The sequence below is a fragment of the Oratosquilla oratoria genome, unplaced genomic scaffold (genome assembly GCF_046742065.1).
Source record: "Oratosquilla oratoria isolate Oo_2021 unplaced genomic scaffold, ASM4674206v1 SCAFFOLD45, whole genome shotgun sequence".
NCBI lineage: Eukaryota > Metazoa > Arthropoda > Malacostraca > Stomatopoda > Squillidae > Oratosquilla > Oratosquilla oratoria.
This window is the reverse complement of record NW_027467710.1, coordinates 2,452,738-2,464,862: the sequence shown is the minus strand read 5'-3', so window position 1 is coordinate 2,464,862 and position 12,125 is coordinate 2,452,738. Positions and strand designations below refer to the sequence as shown.

At 39.4% G+C, this 12,125-nt stretch overlaps 1 protein-coding gene across 2 annotated transcripts in view; it reads left to right on the top strand.

The window, feature by feature from the left end:
* LOC143023167 (neuroguidin-A-like) overlaps window positions 1–12,125 on the top strand; it is a 68,367-nt gene that overhangs the window by 42,916 nt on the left and 13,326 nt on the right. For both annotated transcript variants that reach the window (XM_076181687.1, XM_076181688.1), the window contains one exon: window positions 4,891–5,059. In XM_076181687.1, coding sequence (XP_076037802.1) covers window positions 4,891–5,059 — 169 coding nt within the window. The remainder of the gene's footprint in view (window positions 1–4,890; window positions 5,060–12,125) is intronic.

Sequence of the window (12,125 nt, the reverse complement as noted above, 5' to 3'; positions counted from 1 at the left end):
AGCCCGTCGTTACTCCGAGTTGTCGTTGACCGAGTAGGTCGTTAAACGAGGAGTGGGCGTATAATCACTTTGTCAGTTTGAATTAAATTACCTACAATCTTTGGTCAATCAGCTTCCTCAGCCTTTTATTTTAATGGATGACTTTAACACCAAGCATCCTATATGTGGTGAATCAAGGTGTGACCCCTGGGGCAATATAATTGAAAAATTTATTGGTAACAACAATGTCATTTTGATGACTGAGAGTTCCAAAACTAGGTTTGATGTCTTTCACAACTCAAGTTCTGCTATTGACCTAACTATTTGTTCATCATCCTTAAGATTAGACTACAGTTGGTCAATAGATGAAGATCTACATGGTAGCGACCACTGGCCTATCCATATCAAATATTTAAAGAACATTCCCTCCTCTTGCTTACCTAAATGGAAGACAGGAGAGGCTAATTGGGAATTATTTAGGAGATCCACAGAGATTGATTATAAGACTAGTGATTTTTACTAGTAACTGATGCATATGATTATCTGGTAGGCATGCTTTCTGGTGCTTTTTCAACCTTTCCTAGGACAACTGGTAAACCTCAACGCCCAGTAGTCCCCTGGTGGAATGATGAACGTGCTTTAAGCAGAAAGATTACAAGAACTTGCTATAAGAGATATTTGAGATATCCTTGTTTAGTCAATAGGATAACGTACAGAAGAGCTCAAGCAAAGCAGAAGAAAATCTTTAAGAAAGCAAGGAGGGAATCCTTCATTAGATTTATTAGTGAGATGAAATATGACTCCCCCTACCTTAGTATGGAATAGGATTAAAAAATTACAGGGAAAGTTTACTCCATTCTGAAGATAAATGACTCTCTTATATCAGATACAAGAGAAGTAGCAGAAGCTTTTGGAAGACACTATGCTGATATTTCAAGTCCACTTCATTACTTACATGACTTCAGAAGAATTAGAGAAAAAACCACGATTATTCCTCCCACCAATACGAACTCGGAGGCATATAATCTTCTTTTCAACTTGGATGAAATGGATCATGCTTTATCTTTATCCTCCCCAACCGGAGAGGATGACATTCTTTATTCCATGATACCTCATTTATCTATATGCTTGAAGAAATTCCATTCAAATGTGCTGAACAAATTTTGGTGTTTTGGGTCTTCTAAATCATGGAAGACTTCAATTATCATACCAATTTTAAAGGCAAGAAAAGACTCCAATCTCCCACAAAGTTACAGACCCATTGCTCTCACCAGCTGCATTTGTAAGATCTATGAAAGAATGGTTTTTTAGAGTCTAAAAATCTCCTATCCAACCGACAGTTTGGATTTAGAAGAAATAATTGCACTCTGGATCCCTTTTTATCACTCGTGAAATTCTGAATGCCTTTGCAATACAGAATCCGAGCATTGCTGTGTTTTTTGACTTACAAAATGCCTATAATACTACCTGGTGGGGAGGCATTCTGAAGCAAGTTGCAGGGTGGGGTATCGGGGGTAATATGTTCAATTGTTTAAAGGATTTCTTGTCTGACCGTTATCTAAAAGTCAGAGTGGGCTCTTCTTTCTCTTGTGCATATCTTCAAGAGGAAGAGATTCCCCAAGGAAGTGTTCCGAGTCCTACACTCTTCAGCATAGCCATTAATAGTTTGTTAGAACAAGTTCCTACTGGAATTCATGGATTGGCTTATGCTGACAACTTCGCTATTGTGTGCAGCAGATCGACAACATTAGAAACAGGCCAAAAGATTCAAGAGGTTATTAACTTAGCAACAGCATGGGCTAATTGCAGGGGCTTCAGATTCTCTGCTGAAAAAACAAAAGCCATTAGGTTCTCTAGACTAAGATGCAAGGAAGAAATACCAACATTATTCTTAGAGGGTGTCATATTACCATATGAAGATCAAGTAAAATACTTGGGTCTGTTTTTGGACAAAAGGTTGACATTCACTCATCACATAAACGAGGTTATATGCACTGTTGAACAGCGACTTAATATATTAAAGGTAGTGTCTCGCTTCAACTGGGGAACAGATCATATAACTCTTATAAGGATTTACCAAGTATTGTGCCTTAGCAAAATGGATTATGGATGTCAAATTTATGGATTGGCAGGTAAAACTTTATTAAAGAAGCTTGATATAGTCCACAATATGGCTTTGCGGATTTGTTCGGGAGCTTATAGAACATCTCCAGTGGATAGCTTGTATGTGGACACAGGAATTCCTCCCCTTTATATTCGCAGGGAGGAATTAAGCCTTAGATATATATCTTGTGTCTTAACATCAAAACAAAATCCAAACTTCAAATATGTAAAGCAGCCGGTAGACAGAGCTCCAAGAAAAAGTACTCTGCCGAAACCTCTAGAAGTGAGATGTGAAGTTGGGGCAGAGGAGGTAGGACTTGTTCCTGTTACAATTGCTGAGATCACACCTCCCAAATTCCCTCCTTGGAACCGATGTCCCACTGTAATTTGTCCTATTAAAAACAAGAAAAATAGAACTGCTGTAGAGCTAAGGAGTGAATTTTTAGAACACTTATCAGTACATGCTGATTCAGTTTTTATTTATACAGATGGATCAAAATCCCAAGATGGTGTTGGTTGTGCTGTTGTATCTGATAGCACAGTTTTAAAGAGGAAGTTGCCTTATTTTAGCTCTATTTTTACTGCTGAACTGCTGGCAGTCAACAATGCCCTGAAATTTGTTTTTAATTCTATTCCATCTAATAAAAATGTCATTTTTACAGACTCTATGAGCATTCTATCCTCTGTAAGTAAATTATTGCCTCTTCACTATTTAGTCCAAGAAATACAGGACTGGTTGATACTTATTAACAACCGGAAGAAAATAAAAGTAAACTTTTGCTGGGTGCCGTCCCATGTGGGTATCACTGGAAATGAACAGGCTGATGTTGCAGCCAAAGCCGCTACTAGGCTCAGCCATATAACAGACATATAACAGCCATATAACAGCCATATAACAGACACAAAAATCCCACACACAGACTTCAAACAAGTAATTCATAGTTATGCAATGGAGAAGTGGCAAGAACAATGGACAAGGCTAGACGGTAGTTACAAGTTTAAAGAGATTCACCCTTTGGTGAGCCCTTGGAAGCCTCATTCTTTGGACAGAAGATCAAGTATTGTTTTAACAAGATTAAGAATTGGTCATTCCTATATTACCCATAAATTTTTTATGGCAAGTGGAGCAGAAAGGCTGGCCCCCAATGCCCCACTTACCAAGTTGTTTTTACAATAACACATTTTAATTCAGTGCCCTGCATACTCTAATAAGCGCAGGGCAAACTTTTTAACAAATTTATATCTTAAAGAAATTTTAGGGGAGGAGGCTCATATGAAGAATGTTGTAAAGGTTTTGATAGACATCAATTTATTTTATGAAATTTAAAATTGTGTATATGATTCCTTGTGAGTGTATCTTGTTTTGATGTGTTTTTGTGAATGGTTATTGTTTTTACTGTTTTACTTGAAATTTTATATATTCATATATAATAGATATAAGCTGCATGGCCTACCAGCTCCGGCACTTGTCCTTCAAGCCAAAAATTCCATAAATCAATCAACCAAGCAACATGAATAGAAAGAAGGCCACTCCCCCAGCATATTATTTACAAACATTACACAATGAATGTGGGAAGGATTGAATTGAAAAAGCCCAATGAAAATGAAAAGTTATGGTAGCCATATAATGAAGCAGTGGGGGTAAATTTGCACTGGCAGTCAGGCACTGCTTTGGAGGTGCTGTGTTTTGCTCCATTGCTTTTGACCTGAACAGTGGGTGGGGAACAGAGATGATCTTTTATCCACAAAAAGCAGATATATATGGGACAACAAATGGGTGAAGGATGGGTGTATATCTTATAAGGGAGAAAGGACCTTTTTGTATATGTAAGTATCTTTTAACCTTCAATATGAGTTGAATATTGGCACGTATGTGTTAGGCTGACTGATGTGCGATGATTCAATGATGCATCACAATATGTGTGTTATAAGGTATAAAGTTACAGCTGTAGTATTTCCCATTCCCTCATTCTCTTTCACCTTGAATGTAGATACATACATACATACATATACCAAAGGCTTTTTCCCTCCTTACAAGGGAAGTAGCCAGAAAGCAAAGGCATAAAACCACTCCCACCCATTCCATCCCCACATACTCCACTCCCATCCACCCCCTTCCCTCCCTCTTATCTTGGCTCCTCCTGGATGACGGGTCATTCCTGCATCTTGCCCACTGTCCTGGGGTATTGACTGCATGTTATAGTGGGGTTAAAAGCTGCTAAGTAGCATGCAGCTGATACTTTAGAGTTTATATGGGGCACCCCTGTGGACCAGAGCCACACATCATTTTGTCTGTGGTAGAGGAAATCTCTGTTCATAGAGAAATGACACTTTATTATACTGTGACTGTCCCTCCATTATGCTGTCCTCCACTCTTGTTACTGTCCTGTACCATTTCTCTAAATATGCATTTCCTTTCTTCACCACCAAGTCTTTCCACTTGAGTCATATGAGGCAACAAAAACAGGACAAGGATAGGACTAGGCATCCTTCTCCCTGTAGCCCCAAAGAGGACATTCCTAAAAAAAGGAAAGATGAATGTTGATAACCACAGAAAGTGCAATCCAGCCTGTTCACAGAATGTGGAGGTCACTCGGTTACAGCTACAAAATAAATATAATCAGAGCACTGATGCCTTTGTCCTTGTAGACCCACTCGCATCTCATGATGCCAATGTTGCCATCCTCATTTGCTATGGGTTAAGGAAAAACTAATCATATTCTTTTGAATTTTGTCACGAATACTTGTATGTTTTATTTTCATGTTTATATCCCTGCTTCTTCGTATAATAATTCCTCATGTTAACAGCTGGAGAGGAAGAAACTGAGGACAAGAAGAAGGAGCGTATGAGGAAACATACCCTAAGTTCCTCAATGTTGCAAGAAGCTCTCCAGGAACACACTGAAGACCCAGAGGTAGTCTTCAACAATGATGTTCACAAACAAAATTCCATCAGGAAGAGGAAGAAAATTGAAAAGTAAGTATTTCTTTAGTTATGATGTATGTGTTCTAACTGCCTCCTACGGTTATTAGGAGGCAGTTAGAACTGTAGAAGTAATATTTGATATCTTCCTTGGCCGACCAGAGCGATGCTTTGGAGTACGAATGATGTCACTTCCTCCGTCTCGAAATTTCTTGGTCCACTTTTGCACTTGACGCACTCCAATTCCCACACGAGTAGCAATATCTTTACGCTTATAACCCTCCTTATAGAGGGTTATGATTGTACCAACTGTGTCTCTTTCCAGCTCTTTAACACTTCCCATTACGGAGATATCAAGGCACAAAAATAGAGACCACCGCAATTAAAAGACTACTCCCCGTGAGAGATGTTTAGAAACTGACTCCATGTGACATCGAGTGCGCCTAAACAGAGTTGCCAAATAGTGTGTATTGTCTCGGCTAAATATGGGTACAAACGCTAGCATTGAAAAATAGCGAAAAGTTTGGGTGGAAAGTTGTATTTTTCGCATGTTTTGAGTTTAGGGGAAAGTTGGGGCGCCTATAATTTTGCGCCCAAACTTTTCGCGGCCACTGTATACTCCTATCTACCACCACATAGTCCATTAACGCTCTATCTTTCTTCTGAGACACTGCATTTGCCATCATCAACTCTCTTTCTAGACACATCTCCATCTTCAACTCTCCACTATGGTTCTTTGCTGGAACTCCACATTTCCCAACCACTCTGTCAATTGGTTCCTTTCCTACCCTAGCATTAATTTCTCCCAATACTACTACATTTACGTTCCTCCCTAATCCCTCTATGCACTCATTTAAATCTATCGAAAAGGCCTCCCTTTCTTCTACACTCTTCTCACTGCCAGGCCCATATGCACTTACAAAAACCCACATCTCCTTTCCCAGTTTTACCTTCATTCACATTATCCTTGAGGAACCCTCCTTCCACTCCACAACACATTTACCTATCACTTCACTTACTAGTATAGCCACCCCTTCTCTCCCTTGCCCTCTCTTCACTCCTGATAACCTCCCACTTACACTCCCAAACTTACACTCGCCCTTCCTTTTCAACTTAGTTTCACTCAAAGCCAACACATCCATCTTTCTTCTCACAAACATACCACCTATCTCTTCCCTTTTACTCTCATGTGTACCACATCCATGCACATTAAAAGACAACCGTAGGGTGCTGGTTGGAAAACTCCTAGACCCTCTTATGCCTTTACTTTTTTTAGGAATGTCCCCTGTGGGGCTACAGGGAGAAGGATGCCTGGTCCCAATCCCCATCCCATTTTTCTCGCCTCCTACGATCCAAGTGGAAATACTTGGTGGGAGTATTCTTTTACCCCCACCACAGGGTAGGCGAAGCAAAGAAATGAAATTCAAAGAAATGGTACAGGACAACAACAAGGGGTTGGGGAACAGCATAATGGAGGGACAGAGGCAGTAATGAAAGTTTCATCATTTCTCTGTGAGCAGAGTCTTCCTCTATCACAGACAAAATGATGTGTGGCTCTGGTCTGTAGGGGCGCCCTATATAGACCCTAAAGTATCAACTGCCTGCTACTTTGCCATAGCAACCTGCAGCCAATACCCCAGATGGGGTATTATGATATAAATGATAATAAATAAGATAAATAAATGCATAGGTATAGTTAATCACTTCCATACGGTGACGCCTACGTAGGCATCATGAGGAGCAAGTGGGTACGCGATGATGCCGACGTCGGTGTCTTGATTATATTTACTGTAGTCGTACCTATGTAACCTCCATTCTCTCTAAACTGGCTTCATCATATTTTCTATAGTTATCAAAATTCACAGGTGAAAGAGAACGAACGATTGAGCACTAACTTTATTTTTTTATAATGCGATTATTATGACGCAACATCGCATGTTGGGCAGCTAATGCTGCCAGACGTGCGATGTGCCCCGGAGTGAAGAGGTTAAATAATAAACAAACGGGTAAATAGTAGATACAGTGATCCCTCGCTATTTTGCGGTTCAACTATCCGGATTCATGACTTTGAAATATATACAGTATAAGCTCTTTTAACCGGCGTGAGTGGGACCAAAGACGTGCTGGAAAGGGGAAATCTCGGTTACGAGAAGGAATATTAAAAAAATACATTTATTGCCTTTATTCATAGAGTACTTAAATAAAATTCATTCAATGGCTTCACTTTTGTTGTTTATTTATTTACCAGTATATTCATATTTATCTTTATTTATTTTCATAAAATCACGTATGTCTCTTTGTTTAGAATGTTTGTCTCTCTGCATTAAAAATTCATTTTGAAGACAGTGAAGAGACATCACGTCGTGAGTCCCCATGTAGGTGCACTGCTCCGCAAACTTGATAAATGTTGCCAATCCTTTAGCGGCATCCTTCCACGTTACTCTTGGCTCTGGGTCATCTTCCTCTTCACTATCAGCCTCTGTTTCCTTACCATGCTTCTCCTCAATCACTGCCTGAATGATTTCGTCGTCAGTTAGTGTGGAGGTGATAGCTTCGTCATTGTCGACCTCCATCCACTCCTGATGAGCTTCATCAGTGACGCTAAGCTTAGCACTACCACGCATATCCTTCAACTCAGCCATCACAGTGGGCACTGGGCCTGACGGAGTGGCGGGATTTGTGGGAGATGGCGGGAAAGATGCACGCTACCTCTGGCGGCGGCGGGAGTGGCGCGGGAATTAAATTTTTTATTTTTTCGAATTTTTACATTTTTATACAAAATTGTTATTTCCTCATGAATAATATGCTGGTTATAAGAAGGAGCCGGATACGAGAATAACGGATAAAAGAGCTTTTACTGTATGTGGAAAATATATCATAGAGTTTCTGGAAAATTCTAGAAAAATCGTGATATATGAACACCTAAAATTTTTCATTAAATCCATTAATATATCAATAATAAATATTATTTCCTAGTCTAGGAACAACAAAACAAGCATAAAATGGCAAAAAAACACATACAGGGGTATTTGAACTTGCAACTCATATGACAAAAAAAAACATCTAGAATGCAATGTGCATACAGTACCCGCGTGTTCTGTTGTTGAGAAAATGCAAAGCGTATCATCTGGGTGATGAAATGCATTGTAAGAGAGGCTGTGATTGGTGCAATGGAGAGAGATGATGAGTCACATATTTCTATTTTGTAATCTTTCCTGTGCTTGCTGCTTTGACTGATGCTCAGATCTGCAGCATCTTCCCTCGTCTCTCTCTCACGGCCAATTTGCTTAAAGTTTTCTCGCCGAACGGTTTACTGTACTACTTTACGCTGTGCTGTGTGATCTTTTTTTTTTCTTTGCGTTTTCATCCCCTGCAATGGCTCCCAAGTATGCTACTTCTTCCAAGGCTGGTACTGAGCCTAAACGCAAACGAAGAATGATGACGATCACTGAGAAGATGAAATTTCTGGATATGTTGAAGGGAGAACTTTTGCTGCCATAGCCCGCCATTTTAGCATGAACGAATCCACCATTCGCTACATCAAGAAGGACGAGGCTAACATTAGGAAGAGGGCTGCCATCACCTTTAATAAGTTGGCGAAGAGAGTGGTTACAGCTCGTAATAAAACTATCATCCATGTGGAAGCTGCTTTGGCCATATGGATAGCTGACTGCCGAAAGAAGAACATTGCCTTGGATACGAACATCATCCAAACAAAAGCTAGGAACCTGTATGAGACTTTCACCGCTAAGGAGCCTGAGGGCGACAGTGGTGACCACGAAGAAGAGGAAGAAGACGAAGACAACATAGAAGATCCGCAACCAGGGACGTCCAGTGATTCACAACCTAAAAAAAACATCCTTTTTCTGCTAGCAAAGGGTGCTTTGCTAAGTTTCAGAAATGCTTTGGTCTAAAAAGCATTTCCCTGAATAGCCAGGCTGCTTCTGCTGACACAAGTGCTGCTGAAACATACGTGAATGAAACTTTCAAGAAGATTATCTCTGAAGGTGTATATAAGCCTGAACAAGTTTTTAATATGGATGAGATGGGCTTTTTTTGGAAAAGAATGCCGTCGTGAACTTTCTTGTTCAAAGAGGAAGCAGAAGCCTCTGGCTAGCATACAAGGATTGTGTGACCCTTGTGATGTGTGGCAATGCTGTGGGATTTTTGTTAAAGCCAGGACTTATTTACAAGTCTAAAAACTCAAGGGCTTTAAAAAACAAAAACAAGAATCTGCAACCTGTACATTGGATGCACAATTCAAAGACATGGATAACGAAGATGTTGACCTTCGACTGGTTCCACCAGTGTTTTATCCTGCAAGTCAAAGTGTACCTATTATAGAAGGGCTTGCCATTCGAAATCCTTCTTCTTATGGATAACGCTACTGATATGTCACATGAGGGCATTCAGATTGAGTTCCTGCTGCCCAACACCACGTCACTTATTCAGCCAATGGACCAGAGGGTTATCAGGGTGTTCAAGGCCCTATACATGAGGAATGTCCTGGTGAACCTGGTTGCTTCTGTGGATGCCGCCCAAGAAGACGAAGACAAAAATTTTAACTTGAAGGCATACTGGCGGCAGTACACAATTGCTATGTGCCTCCAAAATATCCAGAAGGCATTGCAAGAAATGAAGCCTGCCACCATTAATGCAAGCTGGAAGAAGTTGTGGCCCGAGGTTATTTATGACGACAAGGGATTTACACCTGCCGAAATCCAACACTGCAGTACAGAAAGCTTTGCAGTTGGCAGTGGTCATTGGAGGTGACGGCTTTGCAGACATGACCATGGGAGACATCGACGAGTTATTAGACTGCCACTCCCAGCCGCTAACTGATGCAGACCTCGAAGACTTGACGAAGTTGGCCAGCGAAGAAGAAGAAACGGAAGAAGTTGTCGACCAAACTGGCTTGACTTTGGAACAGTTGGCCAAGCTCTGCAACCTGGCTAAAGAATTGAAAGAGGGGTCACAGGAATGGGACGACGATATGGTTCGTTCTATGCAATTTTGCAACAAGGTTGACGAAGTCATTAATCCCTACAAGATGCTCTTTGAACGGAAAAAGAAGCAGCGGCAGCAGCTTCTTATCACAATGATTTTGCAACTTCCCAAAAAAGAGCCAGTTCCTGCTGCTATTACTATGGTTGCACCTTCGGTAGAAGTGGAAGAGGTGTCCCAGGAAAGGGCACCACCATCTGAAGAGATGTAAAATACAATCATTGGCTGCATAGTAGAAGTCATCATCAGCTTCATCATCATCATTTCTACTGTGCAGCAAATTCATCACCATCATCAGTCAAATTTTACTTCAACTTTCGTGTTGAGCACAGTAACACTTTATTTATTTTTTTAGTTATAAGTGTTATTGCTTAACAGTTGTCCTTGTTGTTAATAGAGTACTGTAATGGGTGGGTTATTAGCAGTACAGGGAGGGTTTTAAAAGTCCAGATACACATTAAATAAATACTAAATATGGTATCCCTATTTCGGAGAAATTCAATTATCACGGCTGGTCTCAGAACCATTCTACCACAATAAACGAGGGATCACTGTAGTAATAAATTGACAGATAACTAATAATGAAAATCAAGCAAATAATGATAAACAATAACAAACAAACAAACAAATAATATAAAATAAATGGCAGGCATTACAGCATCTTGCTTAGGTATTTAAACGAATCTTAAAGCTTTGAACTGAACTACATTGCACTGCCTCGGTAGGAAGTTTGTTCCATTCATTAACTACATGGTTGGCAAATTAAATCTATTTCCTGACAGTTTGAGACCATTATTTCTTGTCTGATTTTCATTCAGTGTGAAAATTTTGTCACTTTTAATGGCAATTCCCTTTAGAATCTTAAAGACCTGTATCAAGTCACCTCTGAGTCTACACTTTTTTAGGGAAAACAGATTCATATGTTTTAGTCAATTTTCGTTTCATTTATTTTTTATATTTGGAATCACTTTTGTGTCTTGCCATTGTCCTTTTTCCAATCTTTCAATGTCTTTAGTAAGATTCAGTGACCATATGGAAACAGCATATTCCAAATGTGGACGAACTAACAATTTATATAGCTTGTTAATGAGAGATGGACTTTTGAAGTCAAAAGATCGTGCAATCAATCCTACCTAGAATCTTGTTTTTTCAGATGCTGAAATACACTGCTGAGATGATTTGAGATTGTTACTGATAATTATGCTGAGGTCCTTTTTACTATCCACTTTTGATAATGAATTTCCAAATAATTTGTAGTCACACGTACTGTGTTAAATTTCACTAGCCACTTTTCAGACCATTGCTGTAATTGATATAAATCTTCTTGAATATCTAATTGATTTAAGTGATTATTTGCCGTATTGCACATTTTTGTATGATCAGCAAATTTGGAGACAGTAGATTTTAGTCCATGGTATCATTTATATATTCTATGAATAGAAGTGGCCCAAGAACGGAACCCTGAGGAACTCCACTCATAAAAAATTTCCATCTAGAAGTTTTTCCATTTAAAACAACTCGCTTTTCAATCATTCAACCAATATCTAGTCCAACTTAATAGGCTACCACTTCATGTGAAGCCAATTTAGTAAGTAGCCTTTTGTGGGGGATGGTATCAAAAGCTTTTGCAAAGTCTAGATACATTAAATCAATGTTGTTTCTTTTGTCCTAATTTGAGATGACTGTGTTGAAGAATTCGAGTAAGTCATGCAAGAACGTTTCTGTCTGAATCCATGCTGGCTATCATTTATCAAACAGTTACTTTCTAAATGATGTTCGATAGCATCTCTGATGATAGTTTCCATGATTTTTCCTATGATTGAAGTTGTGGTAATTGTTATTGGGAATCGTAGTTTTTACCTTAGTTCGGCAAACTTTCCCTCAAAGCGTTATTTTCTTTGATTCAGGAGTCTTTCCTGAAGCTTCGAACCACGCCTATCATAACTTTAAATGAGATATGATTAAGCTCCCCTCCTGTTTATTTTGTTTATTAAATTTATGTAACAATTTTGGTTGAATAAATCGGGAATTACTTTGAGATTTTACTTAAGGTAAAAATTAACCGGTGGCCTTCTGAGCTCTTTTCGAACTCGTATGAGTCCCTTGGAACACCGTG